We start from the raw sequence: 24,519 nt of genomic DNA on the forward strand, positions 1-24,519 counted from the left end.
TTGCCGTTTGTTTTTATAAAATTAAAAAGTTTTGTCGCTCCTGCTGCGCTGTAATCTTTATAGACGCTGCCAACAAGATGGGAGCGGGGAAATTGCGGGCTTGGTTTCGCAGGGGGACGGGGCAGAAACGTGTTTTACCAGCAACAATTGCTTGTTGATTTGGCTGTCGCGCCCAGCGCGTCGTCTTGTGCTAAACTTTTGGCAGGGTCGAGGAACGGACCCAGGCCGCCGGCGACTGCGATTCGAAACGGTCCAGACAGCCTGTTGGGCTGCCAAAGACAATTTACGACAGGACGAAGGACTTCTACAAATTATCGAGTGACAAAAAAAAAAAGTAGAAATTGCAGATAGAAAACGTTGCAGTTTCTGTGTAGACAAAAAACTTTTCTGTGGCCAGTTCGGTTGCTCCGATAAGAAATAATTTATTTCTTATGGCGTGCGGTCAGCTTCCCTGGCAAGGTGAGAACAGGTGAGGTGTTGCGACAAATTGAATGCGGCCCCGCAGCTTAAAGCTGGCATATACTAAGGCATAATTTTAGCAAAATAAAATTACACTCCAGTGGTCAAAGGTTGTATAAAAAAACGTAATCAAAGAGGCAGTAATAGAAGCATCGCGGAAGAGAGGTTGCCGGTTCAAATCAGGGAGAAATATTAAAATCTGAGTAATTTCCTCTGATTATGATATGAAGAAAATTAAGCATAAATGCTTAAATGTAGACAATATATATAACAATATTAATTAAGTTTTAAATAAGCATTAAATAAATCAATTACAATGAATCGGTTGCATGAGAAAGGGTAATTAGTTATTGATTAAATTTAAATGTAAAATATTTTTTATATTCGGAAACTGGCTTGAGATTTTCAATATTCCAATTATGTTTGGTTTTTATTTTCTGCAATTTTCTTTCCTTCTCATTTCTAGAGCCGGATCTAGAGCCGGCTATATGTATATCTGCTTTTCATATATATATATTTTTATGCTGTACGCTTTAAGGGCAGCTGCAGCACAAAATTGACTGGGATTCTGGCAGCTCTCTCACTTGCACTCGCACAGAGCTGGCCCTGTCTACGACTGTGGCGTTCTCTATCTCTGTCCCTGTCTCCGGCTCGGTGCCAGGATATGTGTAGGATGTCATATGAAAGCCACAAGGTTGTGCGCTAGTCGACAGTTGAAAGTCGCAATGACATTTCAAATTTACGGACTATGACAAAGTGAGTTAAATGCATTTTGAAAAATACTCGGACTACAACGAATTGAAAAGAAAATCTTATAACGTTGATAAAGTGGGGCAAGCTGCATGAAATGGTTGAAGAAGTGCTTTTAAAGTGGCCCCCAAAAGTATTCATATGCATATTCTCTCTTAATCCGCATTCATTAGAGCCCTTCCCGTCCTTCACCTCAACGTGTACTCAGCAAGTTAATGGAAACATATTGGATTTTTGTTATTTGATTTTAATATTAAAGTCAAGAGATCAAAGCCCCGTGCAGACCAAACATAGAGTTTTTACTTTAATTTATCTAGTCAAATATATTAAGTGAACCCCAGTCGAATTTCTTGCAGCTGAAGGTTTATTATAATATATTTTACTGTAGTCGCAGAGCATTTTTTTTTTTTTTTGACATTCATGTAATCCCAATAAAATCGGCAACTGGCGTATGCCATATAAAATATTCACGTAGAGGCCCCGTAGGCTAATTTTAATACTTGTTTGATTTTTTCTAATAAATATGTATGATACGAATTTTTATTTTTGGTAATTTTTCATTTTATCTTGCTTTAGTCTCAGCTATTGTCGTCTTAAGCAGTAAACTAGTTTCCAATGAATATCGCCACGAATTCAAACTATTCAAAATACATAGTTCATTTTAGGGGCCTCAAAACTAGTTATACAGATGCTAAACATGAAGTTCTTTATTCAAAATGCTGACCCTGAAATCGCCCACAGCCGATTCGGAAGCTGCGGCCGTGCGAAATGCAAATTTATTTTCAAACTTTGATATAAATACGCGTCCACTTGGCTGATGTTAGTATAGTTACCTTTGATACTTCAAACGCGCAACACAAAAACCTAAAAATGAAATTCCTGATCGTCTTCGTTGCGCTCTTCGCCGTCGCCCTGGCCGCACCCGCCGATTCTGATGCAGTCGTTGTGCGCAACGATGCCGACGTTGGACCCGAATCATACAAATACAAGTAATTATTAACCCTTAAAACTGGCTACTATCCAGCATTTGCTAATCCTTTGCTTTTGATGCTACAGCTACGAGACATCCAATGGCATTAGTGCAGAGGAAGCAGGTCAGCTGAACAATGCTGGTACTGAACAGGAGGCTATCGCCGTCCGTGGCTCATACAGGTTCGTTGCCGATGATGGTGTCACCTATGAAGTCACCTATGTTGCCGATGAGAACGGTTTCCAGCCATCGGGCGCCCATTTGCCCGTCGCCCCCGAAGCTTAAGAAGCTATATTAAAACTGAATTAAATTAAATGTTGATCTAAAGTTTTTGTGTTTTCCTATGCAAACAGTCAAAAGTAGCTCATCCCTGATCGATGCTAAAGACTACTAGCTCAATTGATTTTTAGTTTCCTGCATGGTATACTTAGTATATAGTATCTTGGATGTACGTTGGCGTGTTCTTGAGGAACCCATCTGGCTGAGTGGATAGACATTAGCATGCATACATGATTATATCTATGTGCTGAATATCTTGACAAGCTGCGTTGCATGTTCTACAGCCGCTGCTTTGCCTGGGGTTGCGGCATGTTGTTGCAGTTTATTGTTGGCCTGCAAAAGTTATTCATACGCCACGTTCACAATACTAGTAAATGTAATTTATGTTGGCAAAACATTGCGTAAGTGCATCTGCTGTAAAATTCAAGTAAATGCCACCAGCCTCAGACTAAGGCGAGCACAGTGCCAACTGCCAACTGGTTGCCGCACAAAAATGGCAGAGAATTCAATAAAATTTTCATGCAATATTTGCAGATGCGAGCAAAAAAAATCCATATAGACCCATGCCACAATGTCGTTCATAGTAAAAGCACTGTCTTGTGTTCGTGGAAGATTAAGTGGATTCACTTTATAGACCCCTTGCGCTTGGCTTCCATATCTTCAAATGGGCCCCAATGCTTGACATAACGTTTGTGTCTGTTGCGAATCAATCTACGGACTAAGTAAATGCTGGCTCAAGTAATTACAATTCAATTGCCTCAAAGAACTAATAAACAAATTTTAAAAATATATTTTCTAATTGAGATAAACTAACAAAAGGAAAGTTATCAATTATTATTGTTAACAACCATTCATTTTAATTTCCCCTCCGATTTCCCATCGCAATTCTTCTATCCTGTCGATTTAATTTAATTTAATATAGTTTGATCAACCTTTTTATTTTTATTATTGTGTATGTTCATCTGTCGCTATACTCTAAATAAATTATTTTGTAGTCAGATTTAAATGCCAAGTAGATCTAAAGGGAAAGCAAAGAGCAAAGAAATTGGGACCCATCCAAAAGCCAAAAGGAAGTTATTTGATAAACAGAGCCCAATCTAAGCCGTAAGAGCTAGAAAGCTGAACTGTTCACAAAAAGAACACAAAAATGGGGATTCGGGAAAATCTCCACAATATTGGTTCAACGAGAGATTACTTTAGATTGATTTCTAATAAAAATATGAACAGTATCTTTTGTTAAGAAAAAGGGCCTAGGAAACATAAAAGTTCAATTTGTGGGTAAGACGCAATTTTGAAATTCTTAAGTAAAATTGACGAAAATGAGAGGGAAAAATATTTATAAACTTTGACGAAAAGGACAAAGGACACAAGTCCGTGTAATAATTTCTGAATATTAATTGTATATAATATACAAAAAAAAAAAATTTGTAAAGCTTTAGAAGAATTTTCAAGTGGCGCAAAATCTGCAAGAAATCGTTCGTTTCGATAAAAGAAAACGAAATTGAAAACATAAAGCTTTATAATATATTCGACAAAGATGCCGCAGCGACCAGTCAAACAGCTATTGGCAAAGCCGTAACCTTGGCCGGTCTAGATCTGGGCCCGGGCTTGAGTCTGGTCAAGATCAAGCGGCGTGTGCGGGGTTGTCAACCGGCGGCACAAGTGAGACGCATCTGCTTAAATCAATGTATCTATCTGCTCGTCTCTACGCATCTAAGTTGGCTGAAAGTGATAGTGGATATCACATACACCAACTATACATATATATATATATATATTGAGAGAGATTAGCATAGGCAGGCATCTCGAGCGCGCATCTCGAGGTGTAAACTGCCAGCGATAATGGATAAACATGTTTCAAGAACTTCGAATAGTTGCTAATTGGATTTAGAACTTAATACTTGTGAGAAGAACAGAGAGTGTATAAATAAAGTTAAGGAAATCAAGAGTTGCCGCATATAATTCATATAGTTTATGTATATCAAAACATATTTTATACTATATATATATATATTTTATACTATATATATACATATATATGTAGATTATGTAAATGGGTTGCCGAATTTGAATTCATTTGTCGTCTGCACGTCTTCGCCTTGTGACGTTTTTAATCAACGCAAACATAAGACCCACTATAACAAGTTTTATTTCATTTCATTAGTTTTATACTTTTTCGCCATTCAATATGAAGCGATAAACTAGTTTTATCCAATCCGAATTTGTTGCAAGCTTTGATATAAATACGCGTCCACTTGGCTGATGTTAGTATAGTTACCTTTGATACCTCAAACGCGCAACACAAAAACCTAAAAATGAAGTTCCTGATCGTCTTCGTTGCGCTCTTCGCCGTCGCCCTGGCCGCACCCGCTGATGTAGTAATTGTGCGCAACGATGCCGACGTTGGACCTGAATCATTCAACTACGCGTAATTATTAAACCTTAAGACGGGCTACTGTCCAGCATTTGCTAATCCTTTGCTTTTGACGCTACAGCTACGAGACATCCGACGGCAGTTCGGCAAGTGCACAAGGTCAGCTGCAGAACATTGGCTCAGAAAATGAGGCTATTTCCGTTAAGGGCTCATTCAAGTACATTGGCGATGATGGTCAGAACTACGAAGTCAGCTACATTGCCGATGAGAACGGTTTCCAGCCATCGGGCGCCCATTTGCCCGTCGCCCCCGTTGCCTAAGAAGCTATATTAAAACTTACAAAATAAATTAAATGTTGATCTAAACTTTTTGTTTTGTCTATTTTTCCAACCCTAAAGTCCTGAAGGTTTGCTTCTGAGCTGAACTGATTTGTTCTTGTCTCATTTAGCTTGTATTTGTTTTTGTATTCTTTGACTGTCTATCCGTTTGCCTGAGTCAGAAACTAGAAACCCTAAAGACCTGACACCTGAAGTATATATTCTTCTACACAACTTTCATTATATTGATAAATATCAATTTTTATCAAACATAACTCGAGAAATATAAAAACTAGATACACCAAATTTTACATGTACTTTTTTGAATATTATATTATATTATATTATATCCATCATGTTTCACTTTTTGCATGTCTATCGCAGTTCGCCGCAAAATTGTACTCACAATTTGTCTTTCATATTCCCTGAAAATTTCATAGAGATCACAGTTTAAAAAAGAACTCATATCCTATACACACGAGTCGGCCCAAACACACTGTATTTTATTAAATTTGTTAACTTTTTGAAAATATTTTGGATAATATTTGTAAATTTGAAGATTGATTAAAGTGCTTGAGCGTGGTCAAAACGTGCCCAGGTTGAGGCCAATTTACCAATGTTTAGCCACAAAGAGCCAGACAACTTTTTGCAAGCAACATTACATTTAAAACATATATACAGATACACGAAATAGCTATGTATATATATATCTATATTATATATATATTTTGCACACATCCCAAAAACGGAATGCTCTAAGTGTAATTTATGCGCGCACACACACACACACACACATATATATATAAATGGTGAGAGGAGGAAAATTGGTGAAAATGTGTAACGTTGACCTGACGCCATTTCTGTTGAAGGCTGAAGCAATGTGGGCCTGTCCACAGTTTGGATGGGGGCCGTTTGCTGCCAGGGCGCTTGACGCTTTTCATTTTTCTGTTTTTGGGCTAAAATACCAAATTACGGCATAAATAATGCATAGATAACGAAATTTATTACATTTCATGCATCAGCCAGACTACACACAGAGAGAGAGAGAGAGAGAGAGAGAGACTGGACAGCCAGCCAGCCAGTGGGCCAGCCAGACTCGAGCCAGCGACCAGCATAAACAGAGCCAGCCACCCACTGGGCAAACCCGCCACGTACCGGACACATCAGAGGGCCTGGAAAAGGCGGCAAATGTTTAACGGATGTCGCTCTGTCGCCTTCTAATTTATGGCACATATAAGTTGCTCTGATTAGCCACTGCCGGCAATTTTTATCTACAGCCAACAAGTATTCCTCTTGTATTATATATCCATAGGTGCGCGTTTATGCATTGCTTTTAAATTCGAAGAATGTCTATATATGCCAACAATAACAAGATTCCAATAACTCGACGGCAGCTGAAAGGATGTGCTTATTTATGTTATGAAAATAAAGTTACCCTAAAAAAATGAAGAAGCGAAAACAGCGATGTTTATGCTACCGAAGCCTAAATACCCTAGCAGACTTGTAAAAAAAGGTGTGAGATATATTACTATATAAGAAGGGAGACAAGTAGGAGATACCCTTTACGCAGCGCCAAGTTCTTGTTACAAACATTGTAGCTTCTATTTACGCACCCTTAAACGCAAACTGTGGATAAATTCATTTTTGATTAATTTCGGTGTTTATAGTCCGATCTCTTTTAGACTTTCAGCGAATAAATATGCCAAGTAATCGCATATGCATACCAAAGACGAAGTCTATACAACCAAAATGAGCTGCTTTTAATTTCGTGGATAACATGGGAAGGGTATTTGAAATGTGAGATATTACTATTATTATTATTATTTTTGTTTGGGAATAAATTTCTTTTCTTTACAGCTGATATGCTATTACTGCAGCTTTGTAACTTGTATCGGCGTGAGAGTGAAATATTATAGAGATGAATAACTATTCGAAAATCTATAAAATAAATTTTGTGTATCTAGCGTTTATGTATTTTACGAATTACGAGTTACTAAACTAAAAGGATATATCGAAAAATGCATTAATTATTCTGTGGATATTTCCTCTTAATATAGAAAGTTTATATATAGTATAGTCTATAGTATAGATATAGTATAGAAGTTCAATATTTACAGAAATTTACCTTAGCTTAGAGAGCTCATAAGAGAGCTCACATTTCAATCAAAAGTTTTTTTGTGATGTGAGGAGAACAATAGACTAATATCTAGAAAGCCAACAAAATGAATTGCTCAGACTAAACTATTATTGGTCAAGCAGGCAAATTTACATCGAATATATCTTATTTGATTCATGTTACAAACGTCTTGAGTTGGTTGTCATACCCTGCCGCCAACCTAGTGTATAGCCAGTCACAAATGTTGTGGTCTACGCTGTCGCTTCAGTTGTTGCCGATGCGCGTCTGATATGTGTCTTGCTCATATCGTGAGGGAGTTGCTCATAATTGCATTTGCATATTATTTCCCTTTATTGCAAATGTCGCCCTGTTTGACATGACTTCAGTTATGCTTAGGGGTTTGGGCAACTAAAAACTTGCTAACGCCATTTTCGTTATTTTACACTTCCGCTGATGCTGCTTGTGCTGCTGCTGATTCTACTCAGTGTGGGTTGTTTATTAAGTGGCGCATGCTTGCGGCAGTAAAATAAAAAAAAAAAAACATTAAAAAACACAAGCCAAAAAAACCAAACAAAGAGTTAAAAGTTAAGCGTAGCTGGTGAGAAATTATAACGAAACAATTTGCATATAAATTAGGACCAACAGCGAGGTGTCAAATTGTCTGGAGTGCGAACTGGTATTGAATCTACTCAAACAAGTTCCCATCCAAAATACAATACAATTTGTCGAATGCGTTTGATGATATTATAAATCCGATGACACAATACACACGACCTGTCAGCAAGATCGATCAGATGAAGGCAATCATTTGTCCGAATTTAAGAGGAATGCAATAATATATTAAAATATAATAAAAAAAAAGTTCGCTGTGAAACAGATCAGAGATTGTAATTAATATATTAAGCTTTGCTTTGTGAAGCAAGTTTTGAGCCTAAGAATAACGAAAAAGAAATGATATCTACGGCACGCAGAAGGTTTTATAACCCAGCAGAAAAGATTATAATAACCTCTACAAGTTTTTTACATTTATATGTCGAGTCTTGGATGAAGACAAATGTTCTTGGCATGTCACACAGATTTCAGAAGCTTGACTGTCTGTATCTGTGTCTGTATCTTGTTATTAAGATTTACAGCAGGGAAATGTGTAAAATTGGAAAGTTTCACTGGCAATTTAATAGGGCCTTCAATGAAACGGAAATCGCAAACGAAAAACAAATAGTATGTCAAGTATCCAAAATCATTTTGGGCAACCATTTTATGGCCATGCTCGTATATTGCGATGACTGCAGTGTCAATACTCGTAAAAACGACGGATAAATGGATAGGTAAAGATGAAGCAGCAGTAGAAGCAGCAGCGGCAGCAGCAGCAACAGTTAAGCATAAAAGCCAGTCTCGTAATATCCTGCACAATTGTCAGTTTTACTCATTGCTTTATTGTTATTGCCATACCCTTGGCCTTAGCTTTGACAGGCCCCAACCCCAGCCACACACCCTGCCAGGCAGGTAAACAATGCTAATGCATACTTTGACTTTGACAAGAACCGAAGAAGAGTTAGCTGAGCTGCACTCAAATCTGGCTGGGCTGAGCTATATTGGGTTTAGACTTATGGTTGTCGCTGCTCGTGAGCATTTGGTTTGGGGATTTTTGGCTCGTCGATTCGTCGATTCGTTGGCTTATTTCTAGGATAAACGTTGCACATGTCATCCCTCCCCTGTTCATTGCTCTTGCTTTTTTGAGGGCGTTCGCAACAATCGAATATAAAATGAATTTACCTTCTGTTGATGTTGTGAAAGACTTTTGCTTATTGGCTTTTGGCTCTTACCTCTATTATACGAACACTCTCTCGTGTATCTTGCTTTCACGGATTTCGATAGAGCTTAAGACAAATGCAAATATTATTGGAGCTCACATCGGATCGTATGTGCGTGTGCGTGTGTGTGTAGTGCGTCCCCCCTTCAGACAAGCTTGCCTCATATGATGAATGATTATGTGCTGCCTCCTGATTTGTTGCCGCTGATAAACTCAATTTGTAATTTGGGGCCTTAGCAGTAGGCAGCCAAGAGCCAGCAGCCAGCAGCCAGCAGCAGCAGCGGCTGTGTGTCAATTTGGGGGAATCATATTGCGCATACGCCGCGTACGTCGGCGGATTGGAAGACGTTTTTTATTGTCAAAGTTTTGCGAGTGCCGGCAGCTCAAGTTGTAACTTGATTTTATGTCACTTTACAACACTGCATTTAAAGTGCCTTCTCAACATAGTGCGCAATTCGCCTTTGTGCAACAACTTGGGTTCTAAAATTTGTTGCCTCTTAACGTGTGCTTTATTTATACACTGAGAGAATAAAGCTCGCTTTAAGTTTGAGCTGCTCAGACTTTGACTTTAGCCCAAAAGTTGAAAATAAATTTAGTTTTTGAATGAAGTAGGAATTATAAGATAAAAGTTACGAACTTTTAGCTGCGACTGAGCTTTGTTATAAGGATCACTAGAGTGGGAAGCTAAGCATCAAACGATCAAGTGAAAAAGAAAGTTAATATTAATATCTAAGCAATAATTTGTTTAAACTCATAATACCTCAGCCTGATTCTTAAATTACTCTTGGGTGGACAATACTATCTCTGCCCGCTTAAGAGAGCTTTCACGTTTAAAGACTGCACAAGAAACTACAACCAACATTGTTATATGTATTTAGATATAGATCAAGAGTCCAGCTCTCAATACTTTCTAGTTTAGCAGAAATTAAATCATGGCTCAACATCGATGTATATCGATTTTATGAAAATGGGTGAACGTATCTACACGGTATAGAAAGAAACTTTGAAAGTAGAGACCCGTTGACACATTCAATTTATTTCAGAGTGTAAAGATGTAAGGATATGTACATAATATCAATTACATTATGTACATTATGCATAGAATATAATTTTTTCTATTCTTAACCATTTGCCTGCATTTTAATACAGTGTTTATTTAATGCTTAAATTATGTGATGCATTTGGAATATTGCGCTTAAATGATTAAATGCAATTTCTCACACAGGTGTTGGCGGAAATGTGTCTCTGGATCTTATGACTTACAAGAGGGCCACAAGTGCTGTCAGAAATGGCACTAAGGAAATTGGCAGCAGTTGGGCAGACGGTAACCAATAAGAGTCCGATATAGTTATAGTTAAACCATCGAGTTTTAGAGCTCTACAGATACCCATTGCCATACCAAAGCGATATTGGTATATTAAAGTCGCAGACAGACAATTGAAAAACAACTCAGTTTTGCTTTATTTATTTATAAACATTCATAATTATATAATATATTCTCATGTGTGCGGTTCGTATACCTTGCGCTTGTGCAGTTTGTACAGAGTATATGAAGTGCACTTGAGGAAATTAAAAATTGTATTCAAATGCCATGCACGAGCGTAAAAATTAATATCCGCTCTTTTTACCCATTGTTCGGGCCATGCGGCAGCTTAGTCGTAGGGTAAAATCTCTTAAGGTGCGTGTCAAGACAATTTTTAATTTCATTTCGTACTATGCTTCTTTGTTTTGCAGCCAGACATAAATGAAATGCAACTGGGCTTAAATTGAACAATATAAAATCTGCTATTATTTAAAGCATGACACGACTGTTGTTCATATGTAAATACATAAAATGAAATTATAATTATACTCATACTAAATCTAATCACTGATTATCCTAAATTGCTGTCGGCAAAATACATTGTTCAATTGAATTGATCATGATTATCGAATTGGAGCTCGACCTCCTTTTTCTAATTGGGTTTTAATACAGTTTTCAATAAATTCTTAGAAAGTAAATAAATAAGCTTTGGTGTTTGAAAAAAATTAATTAAACTCCTTGAAAAAGGAAAGAACAAATTTTAATTTTTTTTTTAATTAAATGAATTTTTGAAGGAAATTTTTTAATTGCCCTTTAGCACATAAAATTGATATATAAAAATGACACATTCAAATAATTTTGAATGTTATTTTCATTAAAAATAGAGAAGAAAATAATATGAATAAAGAGTTTACTTGGTGGAAGGTGCACTTAAATGAAATAATGAAAATTTAAATAAAATATATCTTCAATAGATATTTAATAATTAAATAACAATTAATATGCTGATCAGGAATTATAAGTTTTTTTTTTTGTAATATTTTGATATGTCAATTTTTGTTGCAATTGATCAAAGGCAACAATTTTGAGCACACAATTTGAACGGAATTGAAACAGAGAAACAATTCATTTCATTTCCTTAAAGTATGCAGGGAAACGCAATCCAAAACAGGGCGCTTAATTTTAAATAAATTTGCAATATTAAAAAACGCGCTCAAAAGCATGATTTAAAATACTATGTTAATATATAAAAATGCCTGAAAGTGGGCAACAAAATTTTAATACGCATTGAAACACGAACAATGGTTGTACGCATGGCATGCTTGATGTACGTAAGTACATATTACATCAGTTGCAGATGCTGCTGCTGATAGGACAGCATGAAAAATCATAAATATTCAAATAATACGAGCAACGCCGGGTAAGTTCTTCTAGCAATTAATGACGCTGCATTGTCTGCAAAAAAAAAAAGAACAACAACGGGGGACTATCAAAATGCCCGCCCAAAGGCGCCTACACATAGAGCACAAACATGGCGGCAATGGCCGCGGCAAAGGACAAAAATGTCGAGGCATACAAAATGGCGCATGTGGTCTCCATCCAGGCGACGAGCGGGCCAACGCTCAGCGAGACAATCAGTTGGGCAATGAAGACCATGCTGCTAATGATGGCCACATCGGTGCCCAGGCCACGTGCCTGCTTCAGCGGCACCGTCTCGCCATTATGTACGCGGAACTGCAAAAGAAAACCACAAATTGAGACAAATAAAAAGAGAGAAAGAGAGAGGAAAAGAGAGAGGGAGAGCGAGAGTTTTAATTACATACACAATTCTTGGCATGATAGTTGGCCACCAGGATGAAGGGCATGGTGAAGAGCGTGCCATAGAGTATGCCCGCCGAGGTGCTGAAAACGAGAACGCCCCACTTGGTCGGCCACAGGCCGAGGATCAGCATGCCAATGCCATAGTATATCATGCCGCTGATATAAACCGCCTTGGTGCTACAATAGAAACAAGAATAAACATTAAGCTTCGGTTTGCCGAAGGCTTTAATAACCTCACAGTTCACAAAAGATCTGCATAATTTACTAATCCCTGCGTCTCTATATATATTGGATATATAATAAATATCTTTTTTAACCTCTTTCTGGACAAGATTTCCACTCCGATGGCATCCGTGACATGAAACACCTGTTTGTACTTACCCAAACCACTTCATCAGCTTGGTCACCGACATCGAGTAAATGGAGCAGGAGAAGGCATAGATGGACATGCCCCAACAGCCGAAGCGCACGCCCTCCTCATAGAGCTGCAGCGGCGCCGAGTTGGGCGGCGCCGTCGGATCACCATGAAAGACCGCCTCGCCGACAAAGTCCGTAAAGTACAGGCAATAGGTGACATGACCCATCCAGCAGAAGAGATTGGTAAGGGCCAGCATGCGCATCGAGTGCGGCATTATAAAGATGCTCTTCAAATAGCCACGCAGCGAGATGGGCGAATGGTCCTCCACCTGAAGTTCCGGATCGCGTGGCTTCACCTTATCGCTGAGCGCGGGCAAATAGCTATTCTGATACCCATTGGCCTTCAGCTCGTTGGCCTTCAGTTCATTGGCCCGCTGCTGGTCCAGCGTGGAGTTCTCCTGTATATAGTAAATGGCATTGTTGTTCTTCTGCAGCTCCTTTTTGATGGCCCCCTCCGACAGTGGGCGCAGCATCTCATCACGTTCGATTAGCTTGACCGGAATCTCCCGGAAAGTGGTAACTGTGATGGTATAACATATCACAAAGATAATTGTCACCAGGCTAAAGACTGTGGGTATGTTGCCGCCCAGAAAGGTGCCAATGTGTGTCGTCTCCCAATCGATACCGCCAATGGCATAGCCAATTGTGCCGCCAAAGCCCGCGAATAGTGTGAATGTGGTCAACGCCTTGGGCTGCTCCTCGGGCACGCACATGTCCAGCAAATAGGTGCGCGCCGGCGTCTGGCAAGTGTCCGCATCAAAGTCCAACAGCACCATGCCCAAAATGGTCAGAATCACAGCAAATTTAAAATTGGAAGCCGTTGCGCCGGGCTCCGGTTCGGCGGACAGAAAGGCAGCCACAGCGCTTTCATTGCCAAAAGTCGGACTCAATTCGGTGTAATTGTAGCCCACATCGCCCAGCCAGACGCCCAGATCCTTGCCATAGGGCACCAGTATCAGGCCACAGAGTATGCCCAGCGACAGCAGCGAGATGATGGGCCGGCGTCGACCCCAGCGCAGCTGGCAGCGATCACTGATGCTGCCCAGCAGCGGCGAGACAAAAAATCCGATCAGCGGCGACAGGCCCCAGGCCATGGTCATGTGCTTGTGATCGATGCCAATCTGGAGCAGAATGGGCGACACAAAGCTCGTCTCGGCCGCGTACGCAAACTCAATGGCCATCGCAATGGCGGACATGCGGTATAGCTCGAGCCGTGTCTTGCGGCGAAAAACATGCGAATAGTCCGCATCCTGGGCACGTGCATGATTCTCGCGCTGCTTTAACATGTACTTAATCATGGGATTCTTGGCCGAGGACAGCTGTGCGGCCTGCGCTGTATCGGCGGCAACACCAACCATGGCTGAGCACTTGGTTCGAACTGCAGCTAAAATATATATATAGATATGATTCGTGTTAAGATTGGTCAAGTTCTACGTTATTGAGAGCGAAACGGAAGACATTGAATCCAATTGAGCGGAATGTGCGTCGCGGCACGTCTAAGCAGCTGATGACGAAGATCTGTTATTAATTGAGTGGCATGCAATGTCGACAGGGGTACACTCAGAGAAATAACTGACAGATTTCGGGTTTGAAATCTGTTTAAATTTAGACCAGGTCTTTAAATTAGTTGCATAATCGTATTGTTAGATTTCATTCATATTCCTTTTTTTAGTTATTTTTTTAATTTCAACTTAATGTTGAATTTGAACCAGCGGCCTCTCTTTTGTAGGTACATAATCTAGCACATTTTTTGCTTCTTCTTTCTTAGTAAAACATTTATTTAATTTCTGATAATTGAACAAAGAAATGTAAGCTTAAGAACAGGACAGCATAAGTATCTATCTTTCCTATTCCGACCTGAACATAGCACAACGCTTTTCTCTCAGTGCAGCATCATTCAATTGACGCGAGGCTATGCGTTTACTCCAGTTCAAAGTTCGAACAGCATTTGATCTGGGGGCCACAAATCCAAGCGTAAATATTAAATCAAATGCAAATGCAATTTGAAACTGAAACGTTTCACTTATCGCCTGGCTTGGCTCTTTGTTGTCAGAAATCAGAACTCGAAACCCAACAACACGTAAACAAAAACAAAACAAGGCAGTTGATTGTAATAAGAATGCAGAACATGATGTGGAATAATATATGAAAGCAACCGCTTTTTAATGGCCTTATTTGTTATCTATTTAATCATTTAGCTTAGAATTTGCATTTGAATAATACATTTCTGTAGAGCGCATTGAGCGCAGACAATAATGCAGCTCAAATATATCACAATCTCTTTTATATGAGTCCACAGCCTTAATGAAGGCAAACTGCAAGAGCTAAAGAATTTTATTAATACACAATTATATTATAACAATTCGTTAATAGAAAGCACGGCGCTAGTCGCCTCAAAGATACCCTGTAAATGGACCTAGATTTTAAAGTTTATTGTTTGCTTGTGATTTTAGGGGTAAATTTGAGAACGACGTAGAAAAATACATACATAAATAAATTATAATAGAATAAGCATAATTAAAAATAAAATTTGGTAAATAAATAGTTTTTAAACAAATTTTTTTTTAAAAATGGTTTTGTTCTGATTTCTTATATTTTGAAATTAATAATTTGGAACTTAAATTTTTATAATTTAATCAATTAAATTTTAAATTCATTAAAAATCTTAATTGCCGAAATAAATAAATATCATAACTTGCTTTTGGCTAAGATTTCAGATGTGTTAGACAAAGCTCCTAAAAAATAATATTAACAAAATAAAAACTGAAAATAGAAAGTTTTAAACACTAATGTATACCGAAAAAAACCTTTATTCTATTAAGTTGCAACTAGGGCACATTTTATTGCTTTTTAAAATATTTATGTATGCAAAAGTCGAAATAAATTAGAATTCAAGATTTTAAGAGTTCTTAATTAAAGAGAACCTTGTTATTCTCGAAGTTGCTAAGTTGCTTCGCAGGTGTGCCTAATCTGCACCTGCCATTGTGTTTTACAGGGTATCAGAGTACAACAGAAAATATTAGCTAATTTATAGTGACGAATTTTGTGATGAACGCCCGCTCATTCCCATTATTGTCCGGCACTTTGTGTCAATTCAACAAAGCCGCAGGTCATGCGGACTGCTCTTATCACGATATCTCAGCAATATAAGCTATACATTTATATATATATGTATATAAATATATATATAATTATATATGTGCCACGTAGACACATCAAAGAAATGCGAATCTGTAGCTCGTGTCGCTGTGCTGACTAGGTCAATAATTTGTCTTAATATATGCACGAGAAATAATCAGACTGAATGCTAATCAGTTTTGCTGTTGATGACATTAATTAGCGGCTGGTATTAGGAAGTAACTTGATATGCGTTTTTTTTGTTTCAATTTCAGTTGTAAAAGCTAATAATTTGATGAGTTAAGGTTCCGATCTTAAGTTGATTAACATATTTGGCCATAAAACTGTGCACACAACAATACACAATTTCACACGTATTTCATTTAATGATGCGTTTCAATTCTGTTGCTGTTTCTTTTGTTGTTGGGTTTTTTGTAATTAAGATGATCATTTAAGAGCTAAGCTTCATTATAATTAGATGCCGCTGAGAGAATTCGATTGTGTATTGGACAGGATGTTACATATATGCATATTTATTAGAGGAAAAAAACCATTCTTTACAAGCTAATCGTAGCTCAGCACGAAGTTCGTTTTGCCAAAGACAATATAAATATATACAAAAAAAAAAAAATTCTATAAATATTTATATTTACACATAACTAACTATTTTCCACTTACCTCTGAGAAAGCTTATATATGTATATATAAATATTTATTATGTTCAATCGATTTTCCTTTTAGTTAGTTTAGTTTCGATTTGTTCAATTGTTCACTTGAATTTTCTCACTCACTTTCCGATTTAAGGTTTAGCGTCAATAATTGAAAATGCGATAAAGTTTTTCTCTTACACAGATTGTTGTGCAGAAAATAGATTTCGATTTTCTTAAGTTTTAATTGTTTTTTCGTTTGCTGCTTGCAGCGAGCGTGGGCGTGGCACTTTCGTTTGGGCGGCGGTAGTGAATTTTCTATCATAACTTTACCCATCCAGTCGATATAACACGTTTTTTATAATCACAAATTAATAATTTATTTCTCCGTCTGCTCGAGGTCTTCAGTTGTATGTGTTATGCTATCTTTATCTTTTCTTTTTTTAAATTGTTTTATATTTTATTTTGTTTTTTTTGGCTCTTGTTAAAGTGCTGACATTGCGGCTGGTCGATTGTTGGAAATTTTTACTACATTGGGCTGAATGCTGGCAACTTTTTGGCAAGACATGAAAAATGCTTTCGTTACGCTTAAATAGACCAAAAATAAAAGTCACCAAAAGCAATGACAAGACACGCACAACAATTTAATTCTCAATATATATAATATATAGATATATTTGTATATACATATATATCTATAGCTATAGAGGCTCGCTTATTCTTCGTCTGCGTGAATTGACGTTATTTTTGGCCTCCTCCCTCTGTCGATTTGTATTTGCGACGATCTGGAGCTGATCTCCTTTGCCCTGCGACTGCTTGACTGAAGCGTCGGCTACTAGACGCACGTATTTATACACAGCATGCAACATACGCACTCTCTCTCAATTATGGAGCGTGCACTGAGCGAAAAAGTCTGCCGCATACGTTCGGCGTAATATAATAAATCAATTATTTATATCAAAGTTTACAGTTACGTTTTGTTGTAATACCGATAATATAAATAAACAAAATTTAATACGAATTTTCGCCATGTCGAAAATTAAATACTCTTTTGTTTATGTGGGCAGAATTGTGAAGCTTACAAACCAAACAGAACTATATCAAGTGTAAGAAGTAGGATTCACAGTCAAAACATGACAAAATGCCCAGTGGAATTGTGGAAAGATCATTCCTTTAGCAGCTCCGGTCTTCTAACTATATACGGAAGGATCAAGCTGTGGAAAGTTTCTTGAATACAGCCTTAAGGCTGAGAGATAAATTTTCATAAAACAAATCGCAAAGAGCAACAATATACATAGTTTTGGAATATACTTTACTTTATGGGGGCGGAGAGCTCTTCAGCTATGCCTAAAACAGTTCATCACAAGCTTTGAAAACCCTTTGTTACGTCTTTTTTTTCGCAGTGTAGCAGCTGCTCATTTTTGCAAATCTTTCGCTGTGTGTCACTTTATCTCTCCCTCGCTCTCTGTTTGTGTTCGCTCTGAGCATCTCGCGCCTTATCGAGAGAAGAAGGGTGCGGGGCTTTCTTTTATCTATTTTATGCTCATATTGGTTGTTGGGTTTCTTTTGCCTGATGCCCTAACGTAAAGCACTTGAACTATTTCATGCACTGTGCAACATTTTGAGGCAAAGAATAATTACTTAAGCTTTGAATTCACATATTTCCCAAATTCTAGACTCACAAAGCAACATTGATTACTATTTAAAATATATATTTTTAACTTCACAAAAAATACTCTACTCTACATATGCTATATATGGGTTGAGTTAACCGTAGCTTATCCTGAAGAGTAAATATGACTGTCATATGTTATTCTTGGCATGTTTATTATAGTTGGGCTTAAATTCCTTGTAACTAATATATTGACTGTAACAAATAGACATTTAATTAAATCAAGATAAGTTTAAGTGCATACATATTTTTGAACACCAGAAACCCTCAAGAATGCCTCATTGTGAAAAGCATCAAATAAATATATGTATATGGTGATATTTTGTCAGGTATATACAAACTTAACTTTTCATATTCATAATTCTGTTTGTTTCGATATCTTAAATGGTTGTTGCCTTTGCCTACGTCTGTTGTAATTGTCGACTAAAGTGTGATTTACAAAATATGAGTAACTAAAAAACGTGATCGTGATAAATCTACGAATTAAATAAAAACAGCTTTAATTGAGCCATAATATTTGTATACTGTCAAATAATTCCATACGCTAATTATATATATTTATCATTGTGGCAATTTTAATAATAGGCATCTCTGCAAGGGCATTTAATCTTCGGCATACCCAGAATGTTCGTTGCCTATTTGTAATGCATTTTGGTTTAATTTACCCATTTCATGCCAATCACAGCGCTCAGCCTCCAAAGTGCAACCTTTGACAAACAACAATTTTCTAGTTGAATTTGTTAAATGTAGTTAGAGCCAAAATGTAAACACTTAGTTGTAGTATTTAAAAAGCGCGCAAATGAGAGCCTGAAATCGTAGCGTGCCATTTAGCGAGCGACTACTGTAACAAGTCTTTTGCAATCAAATGTAGAGCATTTCATCAGCTCTCTGCTTCAAAGCACTGCACAAAATTCTTGCATTTTTATACCCTCAACCTATTTAAAATCGCCAAAATGGGGTATATCAGTTTTGTGTACATTTTTGTTACAGTCGGAAGGAGGTTTCTCCGACCCCATTCGGTATCTAAGCGGAATCATGCTAGTCAGGTTAGTCTGTCTGTCAAGCTCAAAATATGTTCAAGCTAAGAAAATATATATTTTAGTATATCATACGCCTCTTTTTCAATACCCTTTCTTATTGTCATAATTTCTGTTAATTAGATTTCATGAGAGGTTTCTTAAGCATAACTCGATTATTGTTAGAGTATCCACGATACCTTCATGCATACCCTGTAAAATTGATATAAAGTTAAGGTAGAGTCTTTCATTTTGGCAAAAACACGCATTGACATTTACAAAACATCTTTCAAGCTAAAGTGAATATTGTGTAATATTTTGTTCTATTTCCAAAGGATAGCTAAAAACTTTGCAATGCCAACTCGACGCCGGGTGCAGGGTATCTCCGAGTCGGGCTCCCTACCATTTTACTGGCGCTCTTACCTGTTTCCATTTAGCCTGATCAGAAACTACTATTCAAGGAACATGAACCAAAACCAGTTCTGTCGCTGGAACAGGCTGAAGGCCAAGCTAAATTTACATCCAGCCGGGCTGCCGCTTTATCTCGCTTTGGTCACACTGTTACTCTTGGAAAAATGCTAGGAAAAATGCCCAAAATCATTTGGGAAATTCCATTCAAGTGTCTTTCTTTCAGTAATTGTTTACGCGCAAATATTTTCGTCGTACGCTTATCTCCTCACGCCTCACGCGCGAAAGTGAAGGTTATCTTTAAGTGTTAATAAATTTCTAGTCGCTAGTAAATATCTAACGAAATAAATCTAAATTTGAAAATGTTGTCTTGTGCTTTAAATTTCCCTATTCAGTTCTAATTTTAGGCGTTTTAACCCATTGAAAACAGGTAAATAGGGTATGCACAGCGTGAGTATGTTTCGCAGCAATCGATAAAAATCGATATAAAAATCCTGTTATTTGAGAAAATATCTAACAGATTCCAAACTTCACAAGTAACTTCTAGAATGTTATTCACAGATTAAGTATACTTATAGCTATCTCCCGCTGTTCCCCTGGCATGGGCTGCACTTTTTGTTTGTAGAAAAACGTCCTGGGTATACTCTGGCCGAGCACTGCCGACCAGAATATTCTAGTATATAACATTAACTTTATGTATATTGAATGGTGTGTAAGGCACAGAACCAGCCATAAAATAATTTCTACAAAACTTGTCTTTTGGGTCAAAGATGGGCTTTTGTATTTTCAACAGTATTCAACATTTAAATATCTAAAACACGTATTTTAAAAGGGCATTCATAGAAAAATTCAAAAATAAAAAATTTAAGCTTTTATCAAAATGATAATAAAAGAATTTATTTATTGCTTACTTGCAACTTTTTTAATGAGTTGCCTAAAATGCTAAATTGCTGCCAGAATAGAAGAGATAAACAGCTGTCTAAATAGCTGCACATATATATATATTTATATATGCATATTCTAGTCTTGGACTCTTCCTAAATATTTGTGTATACTGGGATTTAATAGAATTAACATGAAGCAGCTTGTTTGGAACATGTTCGCACAAACAATTAGCACAAATTTGCGACTTTTGGCATGAGCACAGATACGTATCGATGTGGTAAGGAAATACAAAATAATAAAAAAAGAGAGTAGCAAAATTATGTAAAAACTGCGGTCTTCAGCCCACAACGATATGTGCCAAGTCATTGACTTGTCTAGACACACTCTCGCTCTCATTTTGGGCCCAGAGCGGCGCTCATGAAGGGGGTGTATATGTTTGTTGGACCTCCAAACCGGTAATCGAGCCAAACAAAACGGCCAGTTTTTGAGCATACAATTTGCGAGCGACTGTAAAATCGACGATGACATCCTTATCGCCGCAGTGCACACATATAGTCATATCATTTGATATGACATACAATGTGGGCCGTTTATCTCTCAACGTCAGACCCTGATAGCCGAACGGCTTTATCTCCGCAAAATCTCGGCAAATTGTTTGGACAGATTTATTTCTAATTATCAACTATGCACAAATCTCTTCAATAAACCCAAAGCTGATTTATGAATGCTTTAAAAAATAGTAGCTTAAAATAATTGTAACATAATCGTAAAATAATGTTAACATTATGTTAAAGTTGGCATTGCTCGCTGAACAAGTCATGTTAACGCAGAGCCTACACAAAGCTGGCAGCTATGAGACTTGCTGTGGGCTACATGATTTCTTCTGGCGCTGATTTTCATTGAGCCCAAAAATATGCTGCAAGTACTGTTTCTTTTTGCTTAGCTAAAGCATATTTGGACTTTTCACATGTAGTCGAGTGATAGGGAGAGAGGGGACTAGGTCTAAGAAGCTGAACTTTTTACAGAAGCTTCCCTTGGTTTAACATTTTGAGAACTGGACCTGGAAATGGGTGAAAACGCGCCGTACAGAGCTTGCGTGAGCAGCACGACGGCCTGGTAATTTCTTCTTTAAGCAAAAACCTAGCTCTACATAGTTCAAATATCGTGTCATATTCAAGAACTTTGCCTTTCGTCAGTGTCTGCAGAATTGTCTGGGACGACATTTATTTGGTTTTTCAATCTGTCCACATTTTACACACACTTTGCTCATTGTTGTGTTTGTTGTTGTTGTTGCTGTGTGTCCATCCAGCCATCTTCATTTGCCAGTTTTGTTTGCGGCAGTTGAAAATTAATATGTCGAGGCTCTCTGGCCCAGCAAATGTCTTAATTAAAACTTGTTTTGGCATCCGCTTCTGCTGCAGGAATGCAGCACATCATCAAAAAAAGGAAACTCGAATGTGTAGAACAGTGTACACTGTACGACAAACTTGTGTGCTTCTTTCACACACACACCCGATTGTCTGGCTCAGGCAGTTTAGTTGACATTTCATTTGCGGACGCAGTCGTCAGCCACATCACGCATACGCCGTGTAATGCAGCCAACAGAATTAATTCTAAACGCCATTTATTTGCAATAATTATATCCAACTATTTGCTGCAAGATGCCCAAAAAGTAAATAGATTTGCGAGAGGAATACATTTTGGGTCACGTTTCAGTCTCTAGCTGGTTTTTGCATGTAAATTAAAGCTTAATAATATTTTAAATACATTTGCTTGTCATATGGAAAGGTGAGTCGAAGTTAATGAAGCATACATCCATTTAAATTTTACAATAAAATGTATTTCTTGTAAATTCAAAATTCATGCTTAAATTATTGACAAAGCATCTCAGTTTCTATACACATAATTTCAACCTTATACAATTTTAGCTAATGTTGCTGGATCATAAAATGCGGACCAAGTACAGCTTTATATTTGGCATTGAAGTTTTAGTGCCTTGTTATAAAAATGAGTTTTGTATTTTGGAAACGGAAATAACCAGGTGAACGGGTGGCCACTGCTGTTGATAATGGCTTTGACAAGCAATTGAAATAATTTTTGCGAAGCTCTCGCCACATGCTGGCTATTAAAGGTGCTAAAGCGAGTGCCCGACAATTTGATATGCCGTACGCTCTGCCAAAAAGCCAAAGACAATAGATAAAAAAAAAAAAACACACAAAAACGAAGTAGAAAAAAAAAAGTGGAGCGGAAGAAAGAAAAAGTTGAGCTCAAAGCCAAAACTCGTTTGCCGTCAGCTGCAAAATGCTTCCTTTATTGTAATCTGCATTTAAGTGGCTTTCTTTTGTGCTGACACTCGTGTACCTGTGTGTGTAAGAAGAATTGCGAGTGTGTGTGTGTGTGTGCGTATTTGTTTGTGTTGCATTCTTATACCCTGTACAAATGGCAACGAGGTAAAATAAGAGGTCAAACGGGTAAAACCTGGAAGAGGAAAACCCTAAATTAAGAGCAGACAATTGCGCTTTGGTAAATACAAGGTTTGGATTTCACATATTCATTTCATCTAGATCATACTATAAATCAAGAGTGCATTTCTCATAGATTGAGGCCCAGAGACAGCTTAAATTGCTCAACACGACGTTGGCATGAGAAGGAGGCTAACAGGGTATCTGCTGGTCAGGCACGCCCGTCTGGAGCGCTACGACATGTTTGTGCTCTAACGTGCTTTTTTGCACCTTTCAATTTGGCGCACTTTTCGCTAGCGACCAATGCAGCAATCTATTTTTTTTTTTTTTGCTTTGGCTAACTGCCGCTCGTTTGATATGTTAATATGCGACTCTTTGATGCGATTGGTAATAGCCGTTGCCGACAATTGCCAGACAATTTAATATTCGCTTATGCTTAAGGGCCGGATAAGAAAAGCAGCTACAGCTACACAATGGGAACAACAACAAAAAAAAACGGGGGTCCAAGTGGCAGGAACCACCCGCAGCTCGAGCGCTTTTAAGCTCCACTCATTAAGTAGCTAATGACTAGAAAAGTTATTTATTTCATTATGTTTTTTTTTTTTTTTTGTATATTTATTTTTGTTGCTCTTTTGTTTCAAATGTTGGGACTCGCTCATTGTTCTTGTTAATGGACTGCCCGACGAAGCGGACTCTTGAGCGCTGCTGCTGCTGCTGCAAAATAAAAGTCAATTCGAGTCGCCGTACGGTCGGACGGGCCGAGAGCCTTTCAAACTGTGCCCAGTTGGTTGGCGATTTACTTACAGCACTCGCTTTCGGCAAATTGATTGCCACATCGACGCGTCCGAATCGCGGCATGCAATTTGCTTGACCCCTCCCCAACCCACCTACTCAAAGCTGAAGCTGTGGCAATCGAAGAGCTAGGCTCCAGTTACAGGTCATGTTTAAATATACCCTTGCGTGGGTATCATGATGTTAACAGATATCGTGTAACTATATGTGAGTCAGTCAGTCAGTCAGTCAGTCAATCAATGAGGCATCCATTCATTTAGCCTATCAATCATGCAGTCAGTCAATCAATCAGTCTGTCAGAAAGTTAGTTAATCAGTCATTTATTCTATCAGTTATTCAATCAGTCAGTCAGTCAGTGAGTCAGTCACTCAATCAGTCAGTCAGTTAGTCAGTGGTCAGTCAGTCATTCAGTCAACCTCTTTCTACTCTTTCATACAGTCAGTCAGTCAATCAATCAATCAGTCAGTTAATCAGTCAATCAATCAGGCAGTCGGACAATCAGACAGTCTGCCTATTATTCAGTCAATCAATCAGGCCTTCAGTCATTTATTCAGTCAGTCAGTTTTATAAATAGAGCTTCAAATTTTCCAACGTATTTTACAGCATATTTGATACCCACACCTTTGCCACGCCCATTTCCAAGTTTAGATAACTTTATTGCATATTATGCTAGCGGCAAGGGTATTTAATTTCGTGCACAATATAGCTATTATATATATTTTTTTGTTCTCTACCTCACATTTATTTCGGCTGTGCATGGCATGCAAATAGGGTAAAAGCGTAAAAAATTTACATACAAACTGCTGCAGTTACGCCCCCAATTGCCACCCGCAGCACCAGGGACGGTATGCGAGGGGGTGCGGGAAGGGGCGTGGCTGGGTGCAGGGCAACTCAAGTGCAAATA

General features: G+C 37.9%; 3 protein-coding genes across 3 annotated transcripts; 2 read left to right on the top strand and 1 right to left on the bottom strand.

Moving 5' to 3' along the window:
- Nucleotides 1-2,031: 2,031 nt before the first annotated feature.
- Nucleotides 2,032-2,506, top strand: LOC6623104 (larval cuticle protein 65Ag1). Its single transcript, XM_002046121.4, has 2 exons — nt 2,032-2,198; nt 2,266-2,506. Exons 1-2 carry the CDS (start codon nt 2,080-2,082, stop codon nt 2,462-2,464), a joined length of 318 nt encoding a protein of 105 aa, XP_002046157.1. The 5' UTR covers nt 2,032-2,079; the 3' UTR covers nt 2,465-2,506.
- A 2,218-nt stretch (nt 2,507-4,724) lies between these two features.
- Nucleotides 4,725-5,197, top strand: LOC6623391 (larval cuticle protein 65Ag1). Its single transcript, XM_002046122.4, has 2 exons — nt 4,725-4,886; nt 4,954-5,197. The coding sequence occupies exons 1-2, from the start codon at nt 4,774-4,776 to the stop codon at nt 5,150-5,152; spliced, it is 312 nt and encodes a 103-aa protein (XP_002046158.1). The 5' UTR covers nt 4,725-4,773; the 3' UTR covers nt 5,153-5,197.
- A 5,327-nt stretch (nt 5,198-10,524) lies between these two features.
- On the bottom strand, nt 10,525-17,197 carry Slc45-1 (Solute carrier family 45 member 1). The gene is made up of 5 exons (XM_070208089.1): nt 17,068-17,197; nt 16,412-16,967; nt 12,581-14,000; nt 12,202-12,376; nt 10,525-12,112 (listed from the first exon to the last, which is right to left on the bottom strand). The coding sequence occupies exons 3-5, from the start codon at nt 13,972-13,974 to the stop codon at nt 11,891-11,893; spliced, it is 1,791 nt and encodes a 596-aa protein (XP_070064190.1). The 5' UTR covers nt 13,975-14,000; nt 16,412-16,967; nt 17,068-17,197; the 3' UTR covers nt 10,525-11,890.
- Between the last annotated feature and the right edge of the window lie 7,322 nt (nt 17,198-24,519).

The sequence above is a fragment of the Drosophila virilis genome, chromosome 3 (genome assembly GCF_030788295.1).
Source record: "Drosophila virilis strain 15010-1051.87 chromosome 3, Dvir_AGI_RSII-ME, whole genome shotgun sequence".
In the NCBI taxonomy this organism is placed as follows: Eukaryota; Metazoa; Arthropoda; class Insecta; order Diptera; family Drosophilidae; genus Drosophila; species Drosophila virilis.

Bases quoted from the DNA above. Each gene is read 5' to 3' on its own strand.
- LOC6623104 (XM_002046121.4), top strand. From the start codon at position 2,080: ATGAAATTCCTGATCGTCTTCGTTGCGCTCTTCGCCGTCGCCCTGGCC. The intron at 2,199-2,265 runs GTAATTATTAAC...TTGATGCTACAG, and splicing joins CCCGAATCATACAAATACAA to CTACGAGACATCCAATGGCA.
- Slc45-1 (XM_070208089.1), bottom strand. From the start codon at position 13,974: ATGGTTGGTGTTGCCGCCGATACAGCGCAGGCCGCACAGCTGTCCTCG. The intron at 12,377-12,580 runs GTAAGTACAAAC...TTTCTATTGTAG, and splicing joins AAGCTGATGAAGTGGTTTGG to CACCAAGGCGGTTTATATCA. The intron at 12,113-12,201 runs GTATGTAATTAA...TTTCTTTTGCAG, and splicing joins ACTATCATGCCAAGAATTGT to TTCCGCGTACATAATGGCGA.
- LOC6623391 (XM_002046122.4), top strand. From the start codon at position 4,774: ATGAAGTTCCTGATCGTCTTCGTTGCGCTCTTCGCCGTCGCCCTGGCC. The intron at 4,887-4,953 runs GTAATTATTAAA...TTGACGCTACAG, and splicing joins CCTGAATCATTCAACTACGC to CTACGAGACATCCGACGGCA.